Here is a 25719-nt window from a genome sequence, read left to right on the forward strand (position 1 = left end):
GGCACACCTCCGATCCATCCCCAACCTCTGGCTCATGGTCCCTGGGACGCCCTCACCCCACCCGTGACCGTGACCGGCAAAGCCTGAGGCAGCCGGTGCAAAGGGCACAGTCCTGGTGAAGGTCGCGGCAGCCAGGCCCAGCCCCCCTTCCCGGCTGTGGCCTCTGGTAGGACGGAGCTTCCCAGCCTGGAGGCTCCTGGGAACTGGGGGTGCGGGCTGCGGGGCCAGCTGGGACTGGCCCGTCAGAGGAGCGGAGGCCTGGGAGAGACGTGGGAGAGGCACAAACAGAGAAAGACGGAGACGCGACTGAGAGAGACACACACAGAGACGGGGAGAGACAGAGACAGAGAGACCCTGAGAGAACAGAAGAGAGACACACAGAGAGAAAGTGAGGGAGACAGTCATTCATTCATTCACTCACTCAGCGGCTGCTTACTGAGCACAGGCCGTGTCCAGGCAGTGCCCACGACAGAACGCGAATTCCTACCCCTGTGGGGCTGACTGGAGGGGACACAGTCCAGAAACATGACAACCGCGTAAATCACGTTGTCGGGAGTGATAAGGGTGAGAGAGACGGGGTGGGGGAAGCGGGAGAACCAGGGGGACTTACGAGCCAGCTTCTCCTTATCTGGGGAGGAAAAGGTTCCCACCAGAATCCTGACCGCGCCTGCCCCTCCCCCACTCGCCCCAGACCGGGGGTGGGAGCGGGGAAACGGGGTGGGGCCTGAGCCCGGAGGCCGACGGGACCTAGCTGCTGGGGGGAGGGGATTGAGGCTACCGCTGCCGAAGACCCCTCCTGACCCGGGTTGCCGGGGTCCCTCCGCCGGCGGGACGTCCTTGGGGTGCAGCCCAGGAGGGTCAGTTGGAAGGTAGGTGGAATATAGGGAGGGACCAGTGCCCAGAGGACAGAGAGGACCCCTTTACTTCGGTGGGGGCGGGGGCGGGGGGAGAGGCTCGGGTTGCGGCCGCCCCGGCTGAAGAACCCTCCCCTCCTCATGTCTCCGGATCCTCCCACCGCGACGGAGCGTCCCTGGGAGAGCAGCCCAGGCCCGGAGCGGGGAGCTGAGGGCTCGCCTGTGCCAGTCGCCACCAGGGCGCGTTCCGGTGCCGCGGCGAGTGGCACAGGCTGGCAGACACGGGCTGGGAGCCCGGGCCCCAAGGGGAGGGGGCAACTGCTTGCGACCGCCGGCGCTCGGCCTTGCGGGCCCGCCCCCTCGCCTGTCAGCTCCAGCCGCGCCCCCCGAACAGAGGCAGCTCGCTCAGCTCCAGGTCGCTCGACTGCTGAGCGCACACCACCTGGGCGCAGGGGTGAGTGTACAGCACAGGGTCCTTTCGCGTGCGGGGCTCGGCCTGGCCCAGAGGGTGTTGCCCTTGTCACTACCCTTGTCCCCTTGCTTGGGTTCCTTGGCCTTTCCCGAAGGCCTCTCGGGAGGGGAAAACCGGCGACTTCAGGACTGGATGCGGGACCCGGGATGGGGGTGTGTGGGGGGCGCCCGGAATCCCCTGGGGCCTCGCTCCCTCCCAGCCACGCCACTGCAAGTTTCACTACCTCACTGCTGCCTCCAGGCAAGACGAGGCGAGGCGGGCGGTGCACAGGGTGTGAGCCTCTATGCAGTGTCCCCAGCGGAGCGAATGTAACCTGTATCTGCGTGTATTTGATGTCCCCTTCCCCCCAGCGTGCCTGAGTCCGTGACTCCCTGTGAGTCTGTATTTGTGCCTGGTTCCCTGTGTGCAGCTGAAGCTGTCTGGGATGCATTTGTTTCTGCCATGTCCAACTAAGTCCGTTCCCCTCCCTAGGCCTTGGTTTTCTCATCTGTTAAGTGGGACTCCCATGACTGTGTGACTGCTTCTGCGTGGATGTGTTTGTGTGGGAGCATGAAAACCTTTGTGCCTGCTTCTATGCGAGGTACTTTGTTTGAGCCTCAGCTTCCTCGTCTGTAAATTGGGGATGAGGGGATTATAGCGTGCAGTCACAGGTGGGAGGTATTATTATACTTTAATGACATATATGCATTTCTGCAAGAGTCTGTGAGATGTGGATCCTGTCTGCTGCCCTCAGGCTCTGCCTCTGCAAAGTGCGTGGATAGGCTCAGCTTTCTCCCTGAGGTTTTGTGGCGGATGAAGGGGGGTTCGCAGGAAAAAGCCCTGTGTGCAGCGAGGTGTGCAGATTGTGGGGCTCTGGGTTCCAGGCTGGGTGTGGGTGGAGTTTGTGAAATTGTGGCCTGTGAGACTAAGCATAAGATCCCGTCTGCGTGTGGCGGAATTTGTATATCTTTGCCTGTGTCTCTCTGTCCATGTGTGAATGTGCATTCGTGTTTCCCTGATGGGGTGTAACTGCGCATTTTGCCCTAGTTTGTGACTATCTGTGCACATGTCCTTGTCGGTGTATCACTGTATTTGTGTGTCACTTTCTGTGTGTGGCTATTTCTGTCTGTTTATGATTAATATGCCTCTGGATGTCCCTGCTGTGTGTGAATTATTAGTGTACCTTTCCTGTGGGACTGTGTGTTACCCTGTCCCCTTGTGATGTTATTTGTGTGTCTTTGTGTCGGCCTGTCTCCATGGACACCCCCCTGCCATCCCAAACTCCCTCTGGGCCCAGGAGTGCGTGTGGGGTAGGGAGTAGGGGGTTAGGGCCCCCTTCGCAGGTGAGGCGCCGCCCGTGCCCGCCTCCGCAGGCCGCGGGGATGGTGCACGCCAGGCCTGACATTGCACCCAACCTCCCCGCAGTCTTGGGGCGGGCAGCCCATGGAGCTGGGGCTGCTGCGGCCAGCGCCAGTGAGCGAGGTCATCGTCCTGCATTACAACTACACCGGGAAGCTCCGCGGTGCGCGCTACCAGCCCGGCGCGGGGCTGCGCGCCGACGCCGTCGTGTGCCTGGCCGTGTGCGCGCTCATCGTACTCGAGAACTTAGCCGTGCTGATCGTGCTCGGACGCCACCCGCGCTTCCATGCGCCCATGTTCCTGCTCCTGGGTAGCCTCACGCTGTCCGACCTGCTGGCGGGCGCCGCCTATGCAGCCAACATCCTGCTGTCGGGGCCTCTCACGCTGCGCCTGTCGCCCGCGCTCTGGTTCGCTCGTGAGGGTGGCGTCTTCGTGGCGCTCGCCGCGTCCGTGCTGAGCCTCTTGGCCATCGCGCTCGAGCGCCTCCTCACCATGGAGCGCAGGGGACCCGCTCCCGCCGCCCGTCGGGGGCGCACGCTGGCGCTGGCGGCCGCCGCCTGGGGCGTGTCGCTGCTCCTTGGGCTACTGCCCGCGCTCGGCTGGAATTGTCTGGGCCGTCTGGACGCCTGCTCCACGGTCCTGCCGCTCTACGCCAAGGCCTACGTGCTCTTCTGCGTGCTCGCCTTTGTTGGCATCCTGGCTGCCATCTGCGCACTCTACGCGAGGATCTACTGCCAAGTGCGCTCCAAAGCGCGGCGCCTGGGAACCCGCCCCGGGGCTGGCGAGGGCGCCTCGACCCGCGAACGCCGCACGCCGCGCTCGTTGGCGCTGTTGCGCACGCTCAGCGTGGTGCTCCTGGCCTTCGTGGCTTGTTGGGGACCACTCTTCCTGCTGCTTTTGCTGGACGTGGCATGCCCGGCGCGCGCCTGTCCTGTGCTCCTGCAGGCGGACCCCTTCCTGGGCCTGGCCATGGCCAACTCGCTTCTGAACCCCATCATCTACACGTTCACCAACCGCGACATGCGCCAAGCGCTCCTGCGCCTCCTCTGCTGCGGCCGCCACTGGTGCAGCCTAGGCCCGGGTGCCTCCCAGCCGTCGGGGAGCGCCCCTGGGGCTTCGGGCGGCCTGCAGCGCTGGCTGCCTCCTGGCCTGGATGGCAGCTCCAGCCACTCCGAGCGCTCGTCACCCCAGCGGGACGGGCTGGACGCCAGCGGCTCGACCGGCAGCCCTGGCGCGCTCACAGCTGCCTGGACCCTGGTACCCCCGCCAGCCGCAGAGTGACGCCCTTTGGTCCGCCATTGGCCTCCCTAAGAGTCTTTCGCAGACTTTCTTGCTAAATAAAGGAATTTATAGGAAAAGCAGCTGAGGATGGTGGAGGAAGAAAAGACGCAGGAGAATGTATTTTATTGACGCTAAACCCCACGGCAATGAACAAAACAGACAAAAATCCCTTCCCTTGTGGAATTGATGTTCTGGTGGCGGACATAGACAATAATGGAATGAAGAGGTATGGAGATAATTCCAGTGACAATACAGTGATGCGATGGTGGTCAGGGGATGCCTCTCTGCAGAGATGGTGACATGTGATGTGAGATGGACTGTCCTGGGAACTTCTGAAGGAAGATCATTTCAGGGTGGGGCTGCAAAGGCCCTGAGCCTAGAATATGCCTGTGTGTTCTCTGAAAAGCACATATGTCAATGTGGCTGGAGCGGAGAATGGAGAGGGAGAGTGGGAGGAAACAAAGGCAGGGAAATAATGGGACAGATGGGGCAGGGACTTATGAGCCCAGGGGAGGACTTTCTTTTGCTCTGAGTGAAGGGGGATTCATGGAGGGTTCTAGGCAGAGGAGGGACTTAATCTGGCTCACGTGTTTACAGATGCCTCTGGTCTCTGTGGAGGGCGAAGCTAGGAGAACAAGGTGATGGTGACTGCACTGGCCTAGGGGAGTGATGATAAGGAATCAGACCGTGTGGATTCTCCATGGATTTGGGAGGTATTGGACAGAATTCCGGAGGAAATTGGGTGTGGGGGAGAAAGGAGTCAAGGACAGCTCTTCACTTCAGAGGAGGAACCAAAGACAGGGCACCCTAAAATTTGACTCTAGGAGACGCAGCCAATTCCTATCTGAAACAAGATTTCTTTGAATGTGGTGTCAGATCCTTCATAAAGAATAAAAATACAATCGAATAATAAAAGTGATTACAGTTTATTGTGCCTGGATAGCTGCCCCATAGTGCTAGGCCCAGGACAGGCCTTTTTCTCACCCTTACTACAACCTTTCAAGGTAGGTTTCCTCACCCCCATTTGACAGATGAGGAAACTCCAAGAACTAAGTACCTTGTCCCAGTGTCTGAGCCAGGATACTAGACCAGGTGGTCAGGCTCCGAGGTCCGAGGAGGCGCAGGCTTGATGTCTGGCCCCTCTGGAGGGGTCTGTTAAGGCCAAGCAGACACTCCCTCCTTCAACGGTCTGCATTTTCGGCCAGGGGCGATCCTAGGGCCCCGTTTGTGCCCATAAAAGGCTCCAGGAGCGGAGGCCGCGTCTCCCAGCTGTCCCTGGCCCCCAGGTGTCCCCAGGCGTATTCCTAACCTCTAGTGCAGAGGGGCTGGCGGGAGAGGGGCGGGGTGGGTGTGGGGAAAGGACTGGGGGCTTTGGGCTCAGATTGCGGCATGCCGCCTGCCGGGAAACAGCGGAACTGCAGGCAGCTGTAAAGATCGCGGTGTGTTTTGCGGCGGGGTGGGGGGGGGAGGCGGTCACTGACCCAGCCTGGGGACCTGAGTCTCCGTGGGCCACTCTCAGGCCATCCCTGCAGACCGTACGCACGGGGAAACAACCTACTTCCTGGAACACAAACACACTCAAACCTGGGGTCACATCCCAGGGCACTTCGAGAACTGGACCCAATCTCCCACCTGGCCTGGTTCCCCTATCCCCAGGCTCCTGTAATCATCCGGGGCAACCTGAGACACCCCACCCCATTGTTCAGTTGTGTGATGGTGTGATGGCAGACGAGTTATTCACTTGTTCACATCTTACAAAATTCAAAAAGCACCAGTTCCCCCTCCTGGATGCATACACTATTGGGAAACTTCCAGAGCTATTCTGTGGATAAATGAGCTGAAATGTAAATACATCTTCTCTCGTTTTACACTTTAGCACTGCTCTCCACCTTGCTTTGATCACTTAATAGTATATCTTGGAAACTGTTGCACATCTAGATTTTGTACTGTGTTAATTGGCTCTGGCTGCCATAACAAATACCATAGCCTAGGTGGCTTAAACAGCCAAAATTTATTTCTCACAGTTCTGGAGGCTGGAAGTCCAAGATCAAGGTGTCAGCATGGTTGGGTTCTGGTGAGAGCTCTCTTCCTGGCTTGTAGACAGCTGCCTTCTGGCTGTGTCCTCACATGGTGGAGAAAGAGAGCAAGCTCCCTGGTGTCTCCTCTGATAAGGGCACTAATGCCATCATGAGGGCCCCACCCTCATGTCCTCATCTAAACCTAATTACCTTCCTAAATCCCCATCTCCAAATACCATCACCTTGGGGGTTAGGGCTTCAAAATATGATGATGGTGGGGGGGGCACAATTCAGCTCATAGAACTTATTTTTTTCCACATTAAAAAAAATTGAGGTAAACATGTCTTGCTTCTTTTCACTGGCTGCATGGTATTTCACAGCATAGACATACCACCACTTATTATACCAGGGCCCTAGGGAGGGACACGTGTTGAGTCCAACACCTTGCCTTTATACACAGTGTGGCAATAAACATCTGTGTACATACATCCTCCTGCACCTGTGCCAGTGTACCTTGGATAAATTTCTACACGTGGCACTGCTGGGTCACAGGGCTTGTAGATGTTATTTTGAGATACCGGAGGTTTCTTTCGGCCTGTGGAGGAGGGTGCGGGTTTCCCCACAGTCTCAGTCACTCCCTATACAGTATTTGCCGGCTATGCTATTGCGCCCCCTCTGGAGCTACCCAGAACTGCAGCTTCACGCAACTGGAATGGGAGGAGGGGGGAGGAACCCCACTCCAGCCTTGGACACTGGATTAATCCCAGACCCTGGGCAGGGAGGCTGAATCTTCCAGGTTCACCCCGGAAGTGGGTGTAATCCTTTCTTAGACCAACATCTGTTCAGCCTAGTGTTTCATATAGATGGACTCTTTTTAAAAAACTTAAATACATTTACTTAAAAACTAACTTTATATCACAAACAGCAAACTCAGTATCACTTGCCATGAAAAATAACAATCCATATTTATTAGGCCCTAGCGTTCTCATTTAGTTCTCCCGATAACCTAGCAGGTATTAACATTTTACAGGGAGGAAACTGAAGCATGGAGAGGTTAAATTATGGGCCCACCAGCACAGAGATAGAGAGTGGCAGAGCCGTTGTTCGAATGCCCGACCGCGAGCTCCACGCGCCTCCAGACTGGAGATAAAAAATAAAGACAATGCAAATCCAAGTAGGCAGACAATTCTGGCTGGATCCTGAGGCCGCCTTAATGTGAGGCCTGCACTGTGTGGAGTTAAAGGGAGAACAGGTCGTGGAGAGCAGACCTGCGCTGACACGACGAAAGCCGGCGGATGGAAGGGGCTGCGAAGGAGGGACGGGTCGGGTGGGCTTGGCCGTGCGCCCTCGCCCGACGCCCCATTCCTCGCTCACGAGCGCCGGGCAGCTGCGGGAAGGGCGGGGAATCGCGACTCCTTCCCCGCTGCGCCCTCTCCCCGCCTCCTTCCCGGGCGTCCCGAGGCTGCCCCCCATTCGACGGCCGCAATCCCACAGGCCCCGCCGCCCCGAAGCCGAGGCCCCCCAGACGGCGGAAGCGCCCGCGGGACCCTGACAGTGAAGGTTAGGCGGGAGCCGCGCCCGACCGGGCCACGGCCCCTCGGGCTTCCCGGAAGCTCGGTGCGCGTGTGGCACCACCGTCCGCGGAGCCACCGCCGCGCCCCTGGCATCCCCACCCCGCGGCGAGAGCAGCGGAGGCTACGCAGAGACGCAGGTGAGCGCGCCGGCGGCGGCAGCGGCGGGGAGGGGTGTCCACTGATCCCTGGTGCGGGGAAGCGCTGGGCCTCGAACCTGGGGCTCTGATTCTCCGCGGCTCCGACCACGCGGCTGGCTGCGCTGCGGTCCTTGGTCCCGCCGCAATGACCGGCGCTGTGGTCGCCGCGCTGGGGCTGCGCAACAGGGCGACGGCTAGCGTGGGCGGGGGAGGGGGAGCGGCCCCGCCGCGGGAGGCCTGGGGCCGCGGGGACTTTTATTCTGACACGGCCGGCGCCCGGCTCTGCTTAGTCATGGTGACCTGCGCGTGTTCCGCGCCTCCCCCCTGCGCACTGCGATGGAGGCGCCCGGGCCTGGGCGACGGAGGCGGAGCCCGAGCGCGGCCATGGCGGGGTGAGTGGGGCGGCCTGCGCCCGGGCTGAGGGCGCCGCGGGCCGTGAGCGCCCTGCGGCCGTGCCCGGGGGCCGGAGAACCGGGAGATGCGGGCCCGGTCTCGGGGTTTCCGCGGCTCCGCGGAGGGCCAGGAGGGCGCGGCTCGAGTCCTATCCTTTTGTTGGACGGCGCGACTCGCGGGGTGGCCCGGGAGCGACGCAAGCCGAGCGAGAGGCCCAGGGAGCGCCCCTCGGACGGAGGCCCGGGGACCCCGGGGCGTTGGGGGGCTTGGTCTGTGCCCCGGGGCTGGCAGTGGAGAGGCCGCGGCGGGGTTACTTCCTCCCTTCTCCAGGCCTTGGCGGCTCAGGCGTGACATGCGCAGTCCCCCACTTACCGCTTCTTGGGGGGAAGTGCCCGGTGCCCAGGGGGCACCGTTGACCCATTGGCCAAAGACCGAGAGGCAGGCTTGGGCCTCGGCTGGGGAGAGGCGGCCAAGCGGCATCCAGGGCCCGGTGGAGGAGGGTGCTCTGGCAGGGACAGTGGAGTGGGCAGTCAGCCAGCCACAGCTTACTGACTCCTGCGGGGTGCCAGGCCCCAGGCAGGATGCAGGGGAGGCACATGAGAGGGTGGGCATAACCCTGACCTACACAGGTCTACCTGCCCTCTGAAGCCTGGGGCTCAGGGCCAGAGGGACAGGCCATCCTTCAACAAGCAAGCAAAGGAGCTCCTTTCCCTTGCTGACAAGTGCTGTGATGGAAATAAAACAGGGAGGAGGTGACTCTGAGTCGAGCCCAGAGAAAGATAAGATGAAGAACCCAGGGAGCCTCTTGCAGATCCACCACCCGCCCCCCCACTCCCCGCAGGACTTTTCAAAACATAACTCATGCTCTGGCCCTCCAGACTCCACAGGGTTCACCGAAAGCCTCCCTTCACTAGTCAGTCTCTCTCATTACACTCCTCCCTGATTCTCTAGATTGTCTCTCATCATTCTGCCTCTGAGCCTTTGCACTTGCTGTTCCCTCTGCCTGGAAAACTGACTCCCACCCCCAGCTTCTTCATACGTTCACCCTTCTGGTCTCAGCTCCAACAGAGGCCTGGACTACTTGATTTTAAAAAAACTGCCCCCACATCACACTGTCCCAATGCTGTTGTCATTTTCTTCATAACCCCAGTTTCTGCTCCAGTCTTGCTTATTTTACTTATGGCCCTTCCCTCCTCAGTGTCAGCTCCAGCGGGACACAGTGCATGCCTGTCTTGCTCACTGCTGTGTCCCCGGTGCCTAGAACAGTGCCTGGCACACAGTAGGTGCTCAATAAATGTTGGTGAGGTGAATGAAGGAGTGAGTTGAACATGTCCTAGGAAGGGAGGGGCCACCAGAGAGCTGGAACAGAATGAGCAAAGGGCAGAGGTGGACAGGAGCTGACTGTGAAGGGCTTTGCAAGCCATTGAAGAGTTTGGTTTTATTCTTCATGCCACAGGGAGTTGTAGGGGGATTCTGAGCAGGGGAGGGTCACCATCTGACCTATGATTTAGGATGGACCCTTGGGCTGGTGAGGCCATGGGGCAGTTAGGGAGCGCAAATGCACAATGCTTCACCTGGGCTTAGGAGGGAAAACTGGTCTAGGAGTTACTTTACCTTAGGAAAGAAGGCCTGGCCCCAGGCCCTCCCCCCAGCCCTGTGCTCTCCCTCCTCCAGGCCCCTGAGTGCCAGTGGTGGTGTTGTCCCTTGTCACCTGGAACCCCATGCAGCTGGAACCCGGGCCTAGTGGGGCTGGGGCCCACACCCAATTCCTGCCCCTGAGGTCACAGCGCCCTGAGGGGGCAGGGGACACGGTGATGTACGCCTCCACCGAGTGCAAGGCCGAGGTGACGCCCTCCCAGCACGGCAACCGCACCTTTAGCTACACCCTGGAGGATCACACCAAGCAGGCCTTCGGCATCATGAACGAACTGCGGCTCAGCCAGCAGCTGTGTGATGTCACACTGCAGGTCAAGTACCAGGACGCACCAGCCGCCCAGTTCATGGCCCACAAGGTGGTGCTGGCCTCATCCAGCCCCGTCTTCAAGGCCATGTTCACCAATGGGCTGCGGGAGCAGGGCATGGAGGTGGTGTCCATTGAGGGCATCCACCCCAAGGTCATGGAGCGCCTCATTGAGTTCGCCTACACGGCCTCCATCTCCATGGGTGAGAAGTGTGTGCTCCATGTCATGAACGGTGCCGTCATGTACCAGATTGACAGCGTGGTCCGCGCCTGCAGCGACTTCCTGGTGCAGCAGCTGGATCCCAGCAACGCCATTGGCATCGCCAACTTCGCCGAGCAGATCGGCTGTACCGAGCTGCACCAGCGTGCCCGAGAGTACATCTACATGCACTTTGGGGAGGTGAGCAAAGGGAGGGGACGTGGAGCAAGGGCTTGGGAACAGACAGGTGGTCATCACTGTCTCCCCTTAAGATGTGAAGGGTCAAGGCAAGGAGCTGGAGAAAAATGGGGTTCTGGTTTCCTAGGCTACATATCTGGGGCAACTCTGGGAAACAACGAGGAAAGTGAGGGCTTCATGGGTTTCTGGGCTCCCTGGTCTCTCTGGGGTTAAAGGTGGGGATAGGGTGCAGTGAATATGTTGCCAATTCCACTCTGGTGTGCTGAGCAGGGCCTGACCTTTCAGTCAGTCAGCCAGTATTTATTGAACACCCATGACATGCTGTTGACTGCAAGTATGACCCTTACACATGTTTTCTTTGGTCCACGAAGTGTTGTTTTTGCACTATTCTTTGTTTCATTTTCGTTTTTAAGTGGAGGAAGTTGTGAATAGACAAAATAAGTGCTTGTTGAGCACTTGCTGTGAGCCAGCCCCTGTTCTAAGTGATTTTCATCCTTTAAATCACTGAATCTTCCCAGCTCTCCTAGGAGGAGGTATGCTTTGGAATGTCTTCTTGGAAGTTTTCAAAGTCATCCTCCAGTGGCTGGGACCAGCTGGGGTGGACACTACCCTGATCGCCACTCCTCTTCTTCTCTACCACCTTGGGGGTTGACCAGATGCCCCAAGAAGCTCTGGCATTAGTCCTAAGGCCTGTGGCTTCCAGGAAGGTGGTCCAAGAGCAAGGCTCTCCCACTGACCTGCACAGCATTGGTTTCAAGGGGTTGCATGGGCTTGGGGGTACCAGAAAATTGGTAACCCGCTTATGTGGAGTGACTGAAATTATTTACATAGACCAGTGCCTGGCAAGAAATATTTACCCTAGGAGTAGCCCTGCTATGAGATAGCTACTAATTTAATCCCCTTTTTATAGAGGAAGAAAACCAAGACCTGGAATGTTTCAGGTCTTTGCCCAAAGTCACACAGTTAGAAAGTAATGGGCTGAAATTGCAACTCAGGCTGTTTTCTTTGAGGCTGAACTTTTTTTTCTTTCTAGAATATTCTATTGCTATTGCCTTTGTAGTCTGTCTGCTATTTTGAAAAGTAATTTCCTTAAAAGAAAAGGGTAATGTTCTTATAGTTCAAATACAAAATCATACAAAAACGTACATGATACATTGTGTCTTTGCCCATTTACCTGAGTACTTATGCACTACATGCTTGGCTCATGTAATGTAACTCATTTGATCCTCACAAACTGTGAGGTTCATACTGTTCAAATTCCCGTTTCACACCTGAGGAAACTGAGATCGTCAGAGGCAGGTTGAGTGACTTGTCCAAGGTCATAGCACTGTTGAAGGGCGGGCTGGGGGGGTGGGGAGGTGGAGAGAGACATGTAAGTCAGGCCGTCACACAAATGCCCTCTGCAGGTGGCCAAGCAAGAGGAGTTCTTCAACCTGTCCCACTGCCAGCTGGTGACCCTCATCAGCCGGGACGATCTGAACGTGCGCTGCGAGTCCGAGGTCTTCCACGCCTGTATCAACTGGGTCAAGTACGACTGTGAGCAGCGGCGCTTCTACGTGCAGGCGCTGCTGCGGGCTGTGCGCTGCCACTCGCTCACACCCCACTTCCTGCAGATGCAGCTGCAGAAGTGCGAGATCCTGCAGTCGGACTCCCGCTGCAAGGACTACCTGGTGAAGATCTTCCAGGAGCTCACCCTGCACAAGCCCACACAGGTGATGCCCTGCCGGGCGCCCAAGGTGGGCCGGCTCATCTACACGGCCGGCGGTTACTTCCGCCAGTCACTCAGCTACTTGGAGGCCTACAACCCCAGTGATGGCACCTGGCTCCGGTTGGCGGACCTGCAGGTGCCAAGGAGCGGGCTGGCAGGCTGTGTGGTAGGTGGGCTGCTGTATGCCGTGGGTGGCCGGAACAACTCACCCGACGGCAACACTGACTCCAGCGCCCTGGACTGCTACAACCCCATGACCAACCAGTGGTCGCCCTGCGCCTCCATGAGCGTACCTCGAAACCGAATCGGGGTTGGAGTCATCGATGGGCACATCTATGCTGTCGGCGGCTCCCATGGCTGTATCCACCACAACAGTGTGGAGAGGTGAGTGGCGGCGTCTGGAGGGGTGGGCTCCAAGGGTTCCCAAGCCATTGGGATCTGGGGGTTCCCCCTGTTGTTGAGTGCTTTTCTCTGTGCCTTGCCTTCAGGGAGTGGAAGCCTCAAGGTGAAGCTAAACTCCTGGGAGATTTATGGTCATGACCTTGGATGATGTGTCTGGGCCTAGGAACTGTTTACAGGGCCACCACAAATGCACACAGCAACTTTGTGCAGCTTTGGAAAAAGTTCCATCAGTTTGAAATTGTTGTAATATGCTAATTTTGTTAAAACGTGACACCTCACTGCCATCTGTCCACAAATTGTTGTAATAAACATATGTATGAGGCCTGTTACATGGTAGGTCCCCCCTTAGATGTGGTGCCCTTGTGCAGTACACAGTCTGCACAACTGTGCGTGGCGACCCTGTGTTTAGAGGCCAAGTATTTTGGGCTTTTGACTCTCCTATAGCCTAGTCCTCTGCCTTCTTGTTTTCCAGAGGTGTGAGCCAGAATACAGTTCTCACCTGGAACTTGTTAAAACAAACTCCCCGGCCCACCACAGGGGATGCTGGAGATCTGGCATTGGTGGATTTGGAGTGAGGCTGGGGAGTAGGAATTTTAAACAAACACCCCAGAGGCTTCTAATGTACACGGTCTGTGAATAGGATGATGAGATGATGCATCACCCTCAGCAGCCCACTTTCGAGAAAAAAAGGGGCCCTATGAATTATTCCCGGAGCGCAGGCCTGAACTGGAAGTGCCTGGGCCAACTGGGACATGTGGTTACTCCGTCTTTGAGCATCATACTTTGAGAAGAACCATGCCAGGCGGTAGCCTAGTTGTTAGGACTGGGGTTCTGGTGTCCAAGAGAGCTGGATCAGACCCCAGGTCTGCCACTTCCTGGGTGACCATGGGCATGCCATCTCACCTCTCTGTGCCTCCGTCTTGTCATCTGTGAGGTGGGGGACGATAGCGAGGACTCCTTTCCCCACCAGGCTGCGTGGGGCTTTGGTGAGGTAACACACATAACACTCAGCACAGGCAGTTGTATGACGGAGCCATTGGGGTCCAACAGATGTGCATGTGACCTTGAGCAGATGGTGGCTGTGAACCTCAGTTTCCTCATCTGGAAAATGGACTTACTGATAACTTGTGTTTTGGGGAATCCTTGTGAGAATTAAAGAGTTCAAGTGCCTAAAGACGTAGCAGAATATCAGTGGGGGTCAGTGTTCCAGGTCAGCTGTGGTTGCTGTTGTCATTGTTATTATGTCGTTGCAGGTATGAGCCAGAGCGGGATGAGTGGCACTTGGTGGCCCCAATGCTGACGCGAAGGATTGGGGTGGGAGTGGCTGTCCTCAACCGTCTACTCTACGCGGTCGGGGGCTTTGACGGGACGAACCGCCTTAACTCAGCCGAGTGTTACTACCCAGAGAGAAACGAGTGGCGAATGATCACACCCATGAACACCATCCGAAGTGGGGCAGGTGCGCAGGGGCTGTGGGGAGGGGAGAGAAGAGAACACCCTCCCACCCCTGGGCGTGAAACTCGGCCAGGCCTCCTGTTTCAGCCTTAAACCCCGTGGCACACACGGGAGAGCTAGATTCTGATAGAATCCATGCTCTTCTCTCCCGGCTTTGTTTCTAAAGGGTCACTCGGGAGAGGGGAGAAGGGGGAGGGGAGGGCCCCCCCGCCCAAGAAGGTGGTGGCTGGGGCCCGCAAGGCCAGGCCCCGGAGTCACCCTCTCTGCGTGGTACCACTTAGGAGTCTGCGTCCTGCACAACTGCATCTATGCTGCGGGGGGCTACGATGGTCAGGACCAGCTGAACAGCGTGGAACGCTACGATGTGGAGACAGAAACGTGGACTTTCGTAGCCCCCATGAAGCATCGGAGAAGCGCTCTGGGAACTACTGTGCACCAGGGAAGAATCTACGTTCTCGGTGAGGCCCTGGGAGTGGGGGCCTGGGTGGAGAAGCCTACCTAACCCCATCTTTTAGGGGCAGGCTCCAATCCTGGCAGGAAGGCATCTTGTGGTTTCTTCTCCTCTTTTTTCCCCTGCCCTCGGAGGGAGCAACAATCCCTTCTGCTCTCCCTGCAGGAGGCTACGACGGTCACACGTTCTTGGACAGCGTGGAGTGTTACGACCCAGACACGGACACCTGGAGCGAGGTGACCTGCATGACATCTGGCCGGAGTGGGGTTGGCGTCGCTGTCACCATGGAGCCCTGCCGGAAGCAGATCGACCAGCAGAACTGTACCTGTTGAGCCACTTTTGTTTCTCGGGCAAAAAAATGTTCCAATCCAGAGTATTGTCGTCTTTGTACAAAAACAGGGACAAAAGAAAAGGCTACAGAGCAAATGCTTGTCCTCCAGGATGGGAGGCTGGGATGCCTCATTGTTAAAATGACAACTCGAAAGAAAAGAAGGCCAGAATGGGAACCCGTGAGCCCATCAGAGTAGTCCCAGGAATGTCCAAGAGAGCCTGCCCGGGAGGTGGGTGCGGGAAGCACGGGCCCCCCGGGGAGAGGCCCCTACACCTGCTACCCCGAGACCAGGCCTGGGTCCCACACCAGCAGCCACCGCCTCCCTTTGGGATGAAAGCAGGTGCCGAGGACAGGCTGGTTTTTGTTCCCTGCATCTTCGTGATTGGTTCTTGGAGGCCTGGGAAGGAGCCAACTGAGGCCTCAGGGGCTGAGGCCCCTCCAGAGGTGTGGACCCCGGGGATGGGCCTGTACATAGAAACCACTGGGTATCGTTGCCCTGGACAGTCATTTTGTTGATAAGTAACCCTGTAACTTTCCATTGAAAATAAAGAACAAACTAACTAGTGTCTTCCACCCAGGCTGTCAGCTGGAGGTCTCGAACCAGTGGGACAGAAAGGACTCTTCTCCTGAAATGCACTCAAGTCTTTGATTTAGGGCTTGGATTTGAAACCAGTTTGTTATCTCGGCCCGTTGAATTTTGATATGTAGGTTATCTTTCTCCCCATGGGCAAGCCACACAGGGCTCACTTTGTCTATCACTTTTAGCTGCTTTGCAGACAGTGACCCAACTCCTTGACTCATCTCCTAGGGCTCCCTGAGGTTAACTGCACATGCGAACAGTTTATATTTTAAGGCAGACTATCCCTAGCACGCCTTCCAAATGCCGTGAAAGTCCATCTGGTCATCTTTATACACTTCAATAACGTAGACTGAGCCTTTTATTTTATTTAGGTGCCTGGGACAAAGGGGTTCTTGAGAATTTTCTTAGGCAAAGGGTTCAACAGCCTGGTTCCTTCTGAACTATATGTGTGAACAGAGTATGTGGCCTGGATCTTTTCTTCTGCGAGTCAACTCTGTTCGTGCTGGGGGAGTGGAGAAAAGAAGAATGAAGTATGGTCTCAACTATTGGGGATTTCACAGGTTCTTCCAAACAGCTTAGAGGAAACATTTGATTCCTTCCCTGCCAGGAGCAACAAGAGAAGCCACCGCAATGAGAAGCCCGCGCACCGCAACGGAGAGTAGCCCCTGCTCGCGGCAGCTAGAGAGAGCCCACACGCAGCAATGAAGACCTAACACAGCCAAAAATAATAAATAAAAATAAATAAATTTATTTAAAAATACTATACTAATATCAATAAAAATAATAATATATTAAAGTATCCAGTTGGGGAGAAAACAATTTTTATATTAGGTCTCTTCGTTCATGAACTTGGTATATCTGTCTATTTAGTGAAGACTTCGCTGTCCTTTAGGAAAGCTTTATAATTTCTCCACAAAGGGCTTGCAGTGGGTTTTATGGGAGTTTTATAGGCCTTGCTGCTCTTGTCAATGAGATCTTTACTCACTGATCCTTTTAAATTGATACTTCTGTTATGGGGAAGTTGTTGATATAGATGTATTGATCTTCTGCCAGCTTCTTTCTAGTATCTTTTTTTTTTTTAGCAGATAGTCATCTACAAATAATGATAGTGTAATGTCATCTTTCCAATAGTTCTACAACTCATTTCTTTTTCTTGTCTTACAGCAGTAGCTAGGACATTCTATACCATTTTGGTTAGTAATGGTAATAGTGGGCATAGCTGTCTTACTTCTAACTATAAGGTGACTGCTTCTAATGTTCCACCATTAATTCTGATACTTGCCAAAACATTTTCTGTAATCTGTGCCTTAAGTTTTTCTGGAAACTTTATCAAGTTCAGGAAGCTCCCTCCTATACCTAGTTTGCTACATCTTTTTTAAAATCATAAATGGGTGCTGAATTTTCTAGATGTCTCTCATTCAATAGGTGGGTCCCAAGAAACTGCATTTCTAACAAGTTCCCGGTTGATGCTGAAGCTGCTCATCCAGGGACCACATTTTGAGACACTGGCGTCGAACAAGAATAATGGGTTAAAGGCAAATTCTGAGAAACAACATTTAAGGAGTAGAGGGAAGTAAGAGAAGGCCCGATAGAAACACAACAGCAGAAAATTATGAGAAAAACTAAGAAATGTACAGTGTCACAGAAGCCAAGTGGTGAAAAATTTGAGCACAAAAAGTTTAAAAGAATCACACTATTAAATACAAAGCGGTTCAGAAAGAGACCTTCAAATGCTCGCTGGATTTGGCGATTGGAAAGTAAGCTTACTAAGAACCATTTTGGTAGAATCGTGAGGGTAAAGCAATAGATTCTGCAGATGTTTATTGAGTGCCTCCTTAGAACAGGCACTGTTGCCGAGGAGATAAACACTGAATCAGTGAAGGATGCTGAAAGAAGGAACATCTCTTTTGAGACATTTGGGTGAGAAGAGGCAAAGAAAGTACACATGACAGCTAGAGAGGAACGAAGGGTTCAGGGAGGGTTTACGGTTTTGCTTTTGATTGAGAAGATACAGCATGTTTATAAGCTAAGGGGAAGTTCCAGTATAGAAAGAGAAAACAAAGATGAAGGTGAAAGACAGGATGAACTCATGGTGATGATGAGCAAGTAACTTCCCACTCAATTAACTGGACAATGTCTAAGATAACTTTCAGCTCTGTGAAGGCCACTGTAGTTCTGGATGCTAGAATATCTGTGCAATACAACATACCTTCAATTCAAGGACTATCTTCTCCCTTGGGAGTGTATTCTGGTGCGTTTGTTTTTTAATTGGGCGAAGGAAGTATTTATTACTTGCAACAAGTAAGGAGAACACTGGGAATCCTGGTTTTAAAATATAAATGTTAGTGGGAATATACAGTATTGCAGAAGATAGAATATACAGTATTGCAGAAGATAGATAGAATTTAAGAAAATTAAATTTAAAAGAAAAAAGAATAGAGAAAACAGACTAGGTTTGAGACCCATATCTGTCACTTACTAGGTGCAGATCCTCTCTGGGCCTCATTTTCCTCCTCTGTAAAGTGGGGAATAGTAACAGTATCTAGCACCTGGCACACAGTAAGAATACAATAAATGTATTATTATTATTATTATTTAAAATATTTATTATTTTTGGCTGTGTTGGGTCTTTGTTGCTGTGCGCGGGCTTTCTGTAGTTGCAGCGAGCAGGGGCTACTCTTCGTTGCAGTGCGCGGGCTTCTCATTGCGGTGGCTTCTCTTGTTGTGGAGCACAGGCTGTAGAGCGCACGGGCTTCAGTAGATGCGGCACGTGGGCTCAGAAGTTGTGGCTCACGGGCTTAGATGCTCCGCAGCATGTGGGATCTTCGCGGACCAGGGCTTGAACCCGTGTCCCCTGCATTGGCAGGCGGATTCTTAACCACTGCACCACCAGGGAAGCCCAATGTAGTATTATTGACTAGGAACGAGGTAAGTACTAAAAACCTGAAATGCTAACATTAATCTGAATTATTAAGGTTTTCAAAGTCAGAATGATAATGATAACATTTTATTACCTCATAGTACTATACCTGCATTACTTAAAATTCCTCACTGGCTCTCATTACCTGTGAAAAAATCAGTGCTTCCACCAACCCACCTGTCTTATTTTATGATGGTTTTGTAGCTCCCCAAGACCCTCAGGGTTGATACAGGAAGTGTGGCCTAAAAGGAGTGCAGCACCCTCTTGCGGGCCTTTGGGTAAAAAACGGAACTATTTCCAGAAAAGAAAAGGAGCGAGATTGGAGAAGCCCCAGAGTGTAGAATGCCCTGATTTTGGCTTGTTCCTATTTTTTAAAAAATCAGCATTCTTCAGAACTTCTGGGAAAATTATATTTTTATAAATAAACAAGGACTCTCCCTCCTGTGAGCACCGGCACCAAATCCACACCTCAGGGTTGTAACTTTGATTTTATTACACCAAATTTTAAGCCGGACACCCAGGAACACTTTTCAGACTACACATCCCAGGATCCCCTGGAATTTATTCAGTTGATTTAGACAACATTTGTGGGAAATTCGAAACTGCAGCCCGATGCTGACGTCAGCTCCCTCTTTGCCTTCACTTGCCCTCAGCTTCAGGGTCAGGAAAGATTAATAGCATTAGCCAAGGAGTTGGTGTTTCTTAAGTCTCAGCTATCGCAGGTGGATTCTCTTTCATTTCTAGCCCATGTCTTTCCCTTACTGATCATATTTCACCGTCTCTGACCATCTCCCAGTTCCTCTGAGGATTCACCAAGTGAACAGATGAGGCGGGAACAACAAATATTTCAGTGCCTACCATATTCCAGACCCTGTGTAGATACAACTGGGAGCAGAAGACATGGTTTCTGCCCTCCTGTAGCCTATGGTCAAGGGCGGTGAGGGGTGGACAGTTATTTGTATTTTATTAATGTACAACCAGAAACCCTGAGAAGTGCTCTAGGAAAAAGTAGCTTGCAGAAGTCATAAACAATGTATTTTTTTGCCTTGTATTCATAATTATTCCTCTATTCTTCGTCTTGTTCACCATTTTATTTACTGGCACACAATAGGAGCTTCACCCACATTTGAACGTTGAGTAGATGAATTCTTGGTCACAGTGGATGTATGATAAACATTTGTGAGATTAAATGGAATTGGTGAGGTCATGCAGATGCTTCTCCAACGGTGTGGATTTCGCCAGCTCTGTGCAAGAGTAGAGCTACTTAGCCTGTTACGATTTTAGTTCAACCCAAGAAGCCCTTTTGACCTTTCTTTACCTGTTATCATCAGATACCTTGGAACTTCATGGAACAGAGTAATCCCTCTTTCAGGTAACAGCCTGCACATATCCAGTTGCTGAATAAGTACCTACTGATGATGTCAGGAGCTGTGACAAGCACTTGATAAATATTTTAAGGCAGCTTTAGATCCTTCCTCCAGCTCCCATTTTAGGAGAAACAGCCCCAGTTCCTTAAACAACTTCTCATGTGACATGGTGAGTTCCTTTATCAGCTAGTTTCGCTCCCCCGCCCCCAAACATTTTGAGGGTGATTTGAGCCTTGCCTTCTCCCTCTCCCCAGCTGGGGATAGGAAAGCGCAGGAGGGGGCTTTGGGACTTCTCATGTACGGGGACCACCGAAGCCCTTGCCGGGGTCCTTCTTGAATTGCAAGGGAGGGAGAGATTACCCTCAGAGAGAGAAGGGGGATGAGGGGTTCTTTCAGGGTATGGGGATGGCAACGACGACGAACTCTCAGGAAGGGAGGGGACAATGCCAGACCCCTTCTCAGGAAGGAGGAGCAATACGGGGACCCTTGAGGAAGGGGGGGAGTATGACCCTGGGGGGGTCCCCTTAGGAAAGGATGACATAGGAGGGGACCCCTCAAGAAGAGGGGGTGAGGCCAGGGTCGGTCTCCCTCAGGAAGGATAATGCTGGGGCCCCATCAGCAAGGGGCCTGACACCAGGGTTCCCTAAAGAAGTGGGATCGACTCTGGCGTCGCTCTCAGAAAGAAGAGACGCTGCTAGGGTTCACTTCAGGAGGGCGAGAGGATGCTGGGGTCCCCCTCAGCACGGCAGGAATGACGCTAGGGTAACTCTCAGGAAAGGGGGATGACGCCGGGGCCTCCCTAAGAAAATGGGAACGGCGCTGGGGTCACTCTCAAGAAGGGAGTGATGCCAGGTCCCCTCACCCGCCTCAGGGTTCGTCGCACCTGCCTCGGTCCAAGTTCCTCGGCTCCCTCAGTCATCTCGTTCGAAAAGCGCAGCGGCCGCGCCTCTCATTGGCTGCTTTTTTGGCTAATGACAGCTACGACAACCAATCGTAGCTCGGGGAAGAAAATATCCCGCGCGACCTTGGCACGCCTTCTTCCCAGTCTACGCGCCGCGCACCTTCCTGCCTGCTGTAGTTCCTCAGACCCACTCTGGGGGGCGCACAGGGGTTCGAACGCCTAGTCCTACCTCCTTCCTCGCCTGTGACCCATTTTATAGAATAGTACCTACTTAGCAGGGCTGTTAGGAGAGTTAAGTGCAGTCATTTATGTAAAACAGTGCCTGGCACATGGTAATCGCCTGGCAAACCTGAGCTGTTATTATTTGCATTTTACAGCGAGGGAAACTGAAGCACAGCATGAGTAAGTGATCTGCTCAAACTAACTCAGTCATTAACTGGCAGAGTCGCGACCAGAATCCAGAGTCCGTGTGCTTATCTACTATGCTTCTGTGGCTCCCAGATAACAAATACTGGCTATTTCTTTCCTCTGATTATGAAATAACTTCCCCTTGATTATGAAAGTAATACATGTTCATTGCAAAAATTCAGAAAACATCCAAGACTACAGAACAGAAAACACCAGTGTCTTTTAATCCATTCACTGGAGACTGTAAATATTTTGATGAACAAACTGCTTTTTCTATGCACATATGTAGGATGGTATAAAGCAGAACATTTAAAAAAAATTTTATTTATTTATTTATTTATTTTTGGCTGCCTTGGGTCTTCATTGCTGCGCAGGGGCTTTCTCTAGTTGCTGAGAGCGGGGGCTTCTCTTGTTGCGGAGCATGGGCTCTAGGCGCGTGGGCTTCAGTAGTTGTGGCTCGTGGGCTCTAGAGTGCAGGCTCAGTAGTTGTGGCGCTTGGGCTTAGTTGCTCCTTGGCATGTGGGATCTTCCCCAACCAGGGCTTGAACCTGTGTCCGTTGCATTGGCAGACGGATTCTTAACCACTGCGCCACCAGGGAAGCCCATGCAGAACATTTTGAAGCCTGCTCTTCTCATTGTGAACATCTTGTCATTTCAATAAATATAGACCCACCTCATTGTTTTTATTTTTATTTATTTATATTTATTATATTTTATTTTTAAAATTATTACTTATTTTATCTATTTATTTTTGGCTGTGTTGGGTCTTTGTTGCTACACACGGGCTTTCTCTAGTTGCAGCGAGTGGGGGCTACTCTTCATTGCGGTGCTCGGGCTTCTCATTGCGGTGGCTTCTCTTCTTGTGGAGCATGGGCTCTAGGCGTGCAGGCTTCAGTAGTTGTGGCACAAGGGCTCAGTACTTGTGGCTCACGGGCTCTAGAGCGCAGGCTCAGTAGTTGTGGCGCATGGGCTTAGTTGCTCTAAAGCATGTGGGACCTTCCCGGGCCAGGGATCGAACCTGTGTCCCCTGCATTGGCCGGCAGATTCTTAACCACTGCGCCACCAGGGAAGTCTCACCTCATTGTTTTTAATAAGTGCATATCACTCCATCATACAGGAAGCATAATTTCATGACTACCTAGTGTTGGACATCTGGGTTCTTAACAATTCTTCACTATTCTGACCAGCACTAGAATGGGCATTTGGTACCTGTAACTTTAGGTTTTCATCCAACTGGTTCTTTTTTTTTTTAATTTTTTTATTGGAGTAAAATTGCTTTACAACGTTGTGTTAGTTTCTGCTGTACAATGAAGCGAATCAGCTGTATATATATCTATATCCCCTCCCTCTTGGACCTCTCTCCCCACCCACCCCATCCCATCCATCTAGGTCGTCACAGAGCACTAAGCTGAGCTCCTTGTGGTATACAGCAGGTTCCTACTAGCTATTTTACTCCTGGTAGTGTATTTATGTCAAACCTAATCTCCCAATTCGTCCCACCCTTCCCTTCCCCCACTGTGTCCACATATCAGTTCTCTACGTCTACGTTGCTATTCCTGTCCTACAAATAGGTTCATCTGTACCATTTTTCTAGATGCCACATATATGCGTTAAAATACGATATTTTTCTCTTTCTGGCTTACTTCACTCAGTATGACAGACTCTAAGTCCATCCACATCTCTACAAATGACCCAATTTCGTTCCTTTTTATGGCTGAGTAATATTCCATTGTATATATGTACCACATCTTCTTTATCTATTCATCTATCGTTAGACATTTTTTAAAAATTTTATTTATTTATTTTTGGCTGTATTGGGTCTTTGTTGTGGTGCACGGGCTTCTCATTGCAGTGGCTTCTCTTGTTGCAGAGCACGGGCTCTAGGCTTGTGGGCTTCAGTAGTTGTGCCACGCAGGCTCAGTAGTTGTGGCACACGGGTTAGTTGCTCCACGGCATGTGGGATCTTCCCAGACTAGGGCTCGAACCCGTGTTCCCTGCATTGGCAGGCGGATTCTTAACCCCTGGGCCACCAGGGAAGTCCCTGGATATTTTTAAAATAAATTTACTTGTTTTTATTTTTGGCTGTGTTGGGTCTTCGTTGCTGTGCGTGGGCTTTCTCTAGTTGCAGCGGGCGGGGGCTACTATTCGTTGCAGTGCGCGGGCTTCTCATTGTTGTGGCTTCTCTTGTTGCAGAGCACGGGCTCTAGGCCCGCGGACTTCAGTAGTTGTGGTGCATGGGCTTTGTTGCTCTGCGTCATGTGGGATCTTCCTGGGCCAGGGCTCGAACCTGTGTCCCCTGCATTGGCAGGAGGATTCTTAACCACTGTGCCACCAGGGAAGCCCCGCTGGACATTTAGGTTGTTTCCATGTCCTGGCTATTGTAAATCGTGCTGCAATGAACATTGAGGTACATGTGTCCTTTTGAATTATGGTTTTTTCAGGGTATATGCCCAGTATTGGGATTGCTGGGTCATATGGTAGTTCTATTTTTAGTTTTTTAAGGAACCTCCATACTGTTCTCTATAGTGGCTGTATCAATTTACATTCTCACCAACAGTGCAAAAGGGTTCCCTTTTCTCCACACCCTTTCCAGCATATGTTGTTCGTAGATTTTTTGATAATGGCCATTCTGACTGGTGTGAGGTGATACCTCACTGTAGTTTTGATTTGCAAAAATATGGAATGCTTCACGAATTTGCATGTCATCCTTGGGCAGGGGCCATGCTAATCTTCTCTGTATGGTTCCAATTTTAGTATATGTGCTGCTGAAGCGAGCACCAACTGGTTCTTTAGGATAAATATTTTTAAAAGTGCAACGTTTGTGTCAAAATGCATGCACAGTTATGTTTTTGATAAATATTGTCAGACCACTCCTGGAAAGCTGTATGTGCTAATTTCTACCAGCACTAACGAGCTATGAAAGTGCTTTGCCTACCCCTGGATGATCCATCTTTTCATTATTTGCCAATAGGTGAAAAAAGAAAGCTGTCTTCTTTTCATTTTACTTCCATATATTTTTATGCTGAGAAAAGAGGGAGAAATATTACCCACATCTCAGGATTTTGTGCATGTGAACTAAAATAGCGATAATAATATAAAAGTACCAGGCAGCTATCATTGTCAAACAGGCATTGGGTGAAGTGAGATCCCTGCCTTATTTCCCTGAATTTTCTCAACACTGTGAGATCACTTCTCAGCCTCAGTTTCCTCATCTGCAAAATGATAGAATGTATCTCAAGAACAGCTGGAAAGTTGATAAAATAATCTGAGTAATGGGTTTAGTATGGGGCAGAGCCCTCTAAAGGCTGGGCGAGGTGGAGCCATTTGCCCCAGACCCCTGAAGCCTGCAAGTGGCTGATGTCACCTTCAAAGAATGAACCGACTCCACCCCTTCCCAGGGCCCCCTGTCCTGTTCAGATTACACGGCTTCTCTGCCCTTGGCCACCTTTCCCTGAGGAAAGATGAACTCCCCAACAGGAGAATTTTAAAGAGCCAGTTGACGGTCACATGCCACCTCTATCCTTTGACCCACATTCTCAGACTGTCACCAAGTCCCAACTCAGGAGGCATGTGGGACATCACTCCTACCCTTTTACACTTGGGAAAACTGAGGTCCAGAGCAAGAAGGCTCACCCAGAGCCACCCACCTAACCCCTGCAGGCTGGGATTGATACTGTCGCCTCCTGACCCCCAGCCCAACACCCTTTCCCCGACTCTGCTTCCCTTTGAAACACCCTCGGGAAAACAACTGTGTCTCCTCGTTGCTTCTTGCGCAAAATTCAGATTCCCTGGAAACTTCTACCTAGTTTTTCAGCTTTGCTCTTCCCCCCTGGGTCCAGGCTGGCCCCTGCTCCTCTGGCCCAGGATATCTACTATGAATCTTTAAGTCAAAGTCAAGCAGGAGAACCTTTGTATACATTAAACCCTCTACATTAACTCTCTCGCTTAAGTGCCAATACTGCACAGTCAGATATAGTAGCCATTGGCTAAACGTGGCTACTTAACGTAAAGGAAAATTAAAACTCCAGTTCAATTGCACTAGCCGCATTTCAGGTGCTTAATAGCCACGTGTGGCTAGTGGCTGCCTTATTGGATAGCGCAGACATAGAACATTTTTATCGTCATAGAAAGTTTCACTGGACACCCTCTCTAGTCTGGAACTTTTGTTAACCCCATTTTATAAATGAAACAATTGCAGGTCAGAGAGATCACGCCCAAGGTCACACAGCTACAACTGGGATCCAAACCAGTCCTTGGCCACTAGAGACAAATAGCAGAGTAGGTGGGTCGGCCTATCCTCAGATCCAGGGAAGCTGCCATCTTTTTTTTTTTTTTTTTTTTTTCAATATTTTTTATTTGGCTCCGTCGGGTCTTAGTTGTGGTGTGTAGGTTCTTCGTTGCGGCACACGGGCTCTCTAGTTGTGGCTCTCGGGCCCTAAAGCACGCGGGTTTAGTTGCCTCGCGGCACACGGGATCTTAGTTCCCCGACCAGGGATCGAACCCGCATCCCCTGCATTGGAAGGCAGATTCTTAACCACTGGACCACTAGGGAAGTCCCAAGCTGCCATCATTTTGTTTCAGAAGACACATGCTGTGAATATATACCGGTCCCACTGTGCTTAACCACTTAAGGACTGTGTGTGTACGTGTGTATCTCTGTTTATTACACACCAGAGGCAGCCCGTATTCTAATCTGAAAACCTGCATCACAAACACTTCCTCCATCTTCATCTTTATTCACAAGGGAAGTTTTGCTAATTAGCATAATGAAT

General features: G+C 52.4%; 2 protein-coding genes and 1 non-coding gene across 5 annotated transcripts; 2 read left to right on the forward strand and 1 right to left on the reverse strand.

Annotated features, from left to right (window-relative positions):
- The first annotated feature begins 218 nt into the window (after window positions 1–218).
- S1PR5 (sphingosine-1-phosphate receptor 5) lies at window positions 219–4705 on the forward strand. The gene is made up of 2 exons (XM_036848983.1): window positions 219–1308; window positions 2731–4705. The coding sequence occupies exon 2, from the start codon at window positions 2749–2751 to the stop codon at window positions 3943–3945; it is 1197 nt and encodes a 398-aa protein (XP_036704878.1). The 5' UTR covers window positions 219–1308; window positions 2731–2748; the 3' UTR covers window positions 3946–4705.
- Window positions 4706–6920: 2215 nt separating this feature from the next.
- Window positions 6921–15344, forward strand: KEAP1 (kelch like ECH associated protein 1). 3 transcript variants are annotated; one of them, XM_036846967.1, is made up of 6 exons: window positions 6921–7674; window positions 9742–10427; window positions 11831–12516; window positions 13788–13993; window positions 14271–14447; window positions 14606–15344. In XM_036846967.1, the coding sequence occupies exons 2-6, from the start codon at window positions 9789–9791 to the stop codon at window positions 14770–14772; spliced, it is 1875 nt and encodes a 624-aa protein (XP_036702862.1). In that variant the 5' UTR covers window positions 6921–7674; window positions 9742–9788; the 3' UTR covers window positions 14773–15344. The 3 variants fall into 3 exon arrangements, with proteins under 3 accessions (XP_036702862.1, XP_036702860.1, XP_036702861.1); XM_036846965.1 differs by lacking the exon at window positions 6921–7674 and adding an exon at window positions 7965–8066; XM_036846966.1 differs by lacking the exon at window positions 6921–7674 and having other exon boundaries at window positions 8080–10427.
- An 8274-nt stretch (window positions 15345–23618) lies between these two features.
- LOC118893760 lies at window positions 23619–23725 on the reverse strand. Its single transcript, XR_005019600.1, has one exon. It is a non-coding gene; the product is annotated as a U6 spliceosomal RNA (small nuclear RNA).
- Window positions 23726–25719: the final 1994 nt, after the last annotated feature.

Source organism: Balaenoptera musculus, chromosome 3 (genome assembly GCF_009873245.2).
Source record: "Balaenoptera musculus isolate JJ_BM4_2016_0621 chromosome 3, mBalMus1.pri.v3, whole genome shotgun sequence".
Taxonomy (NCBI): Eukaryota; Metazoa; Chordata; class Mammalia; order Artiodactyla; family Balaenopteridae; genus Balaenoptera; species Balaenoptera musculus.

Excerpts from the sequence above, each read along its gene's own strand:
- KEAP1 (XM_036846967.1), top strand. The coding sequence starts at position 9,789 with ATGCAGCTGGAACCCGGGCCTAGTGGGGCTGGGGCCCACACCCAATTC. Across the intron at positions 12,517-13,787 it reads CACCACAACAGTGTGGAGAG|GTATGAGCCAGAGCGGGATG; the intron begins GTGAGTGGCGGC and ends ATGTCGTTGCAG. Across the intron at positions 13,994-14,270 it reads CACCATCCGAAGTGGGGCAG|GAGTCTGCGTCCTGCACAAC; the intron begins GTGCGCAGGGGC and ends GGTACCACTTAG.
- S1PR5 (XM_036848983.1), top strand. The coding sequence starts at position 2,749 with ATGGAGCTGGGGCTGCTGCGGCCAGCGCCAGTGAGCGAGGTCATCGTC.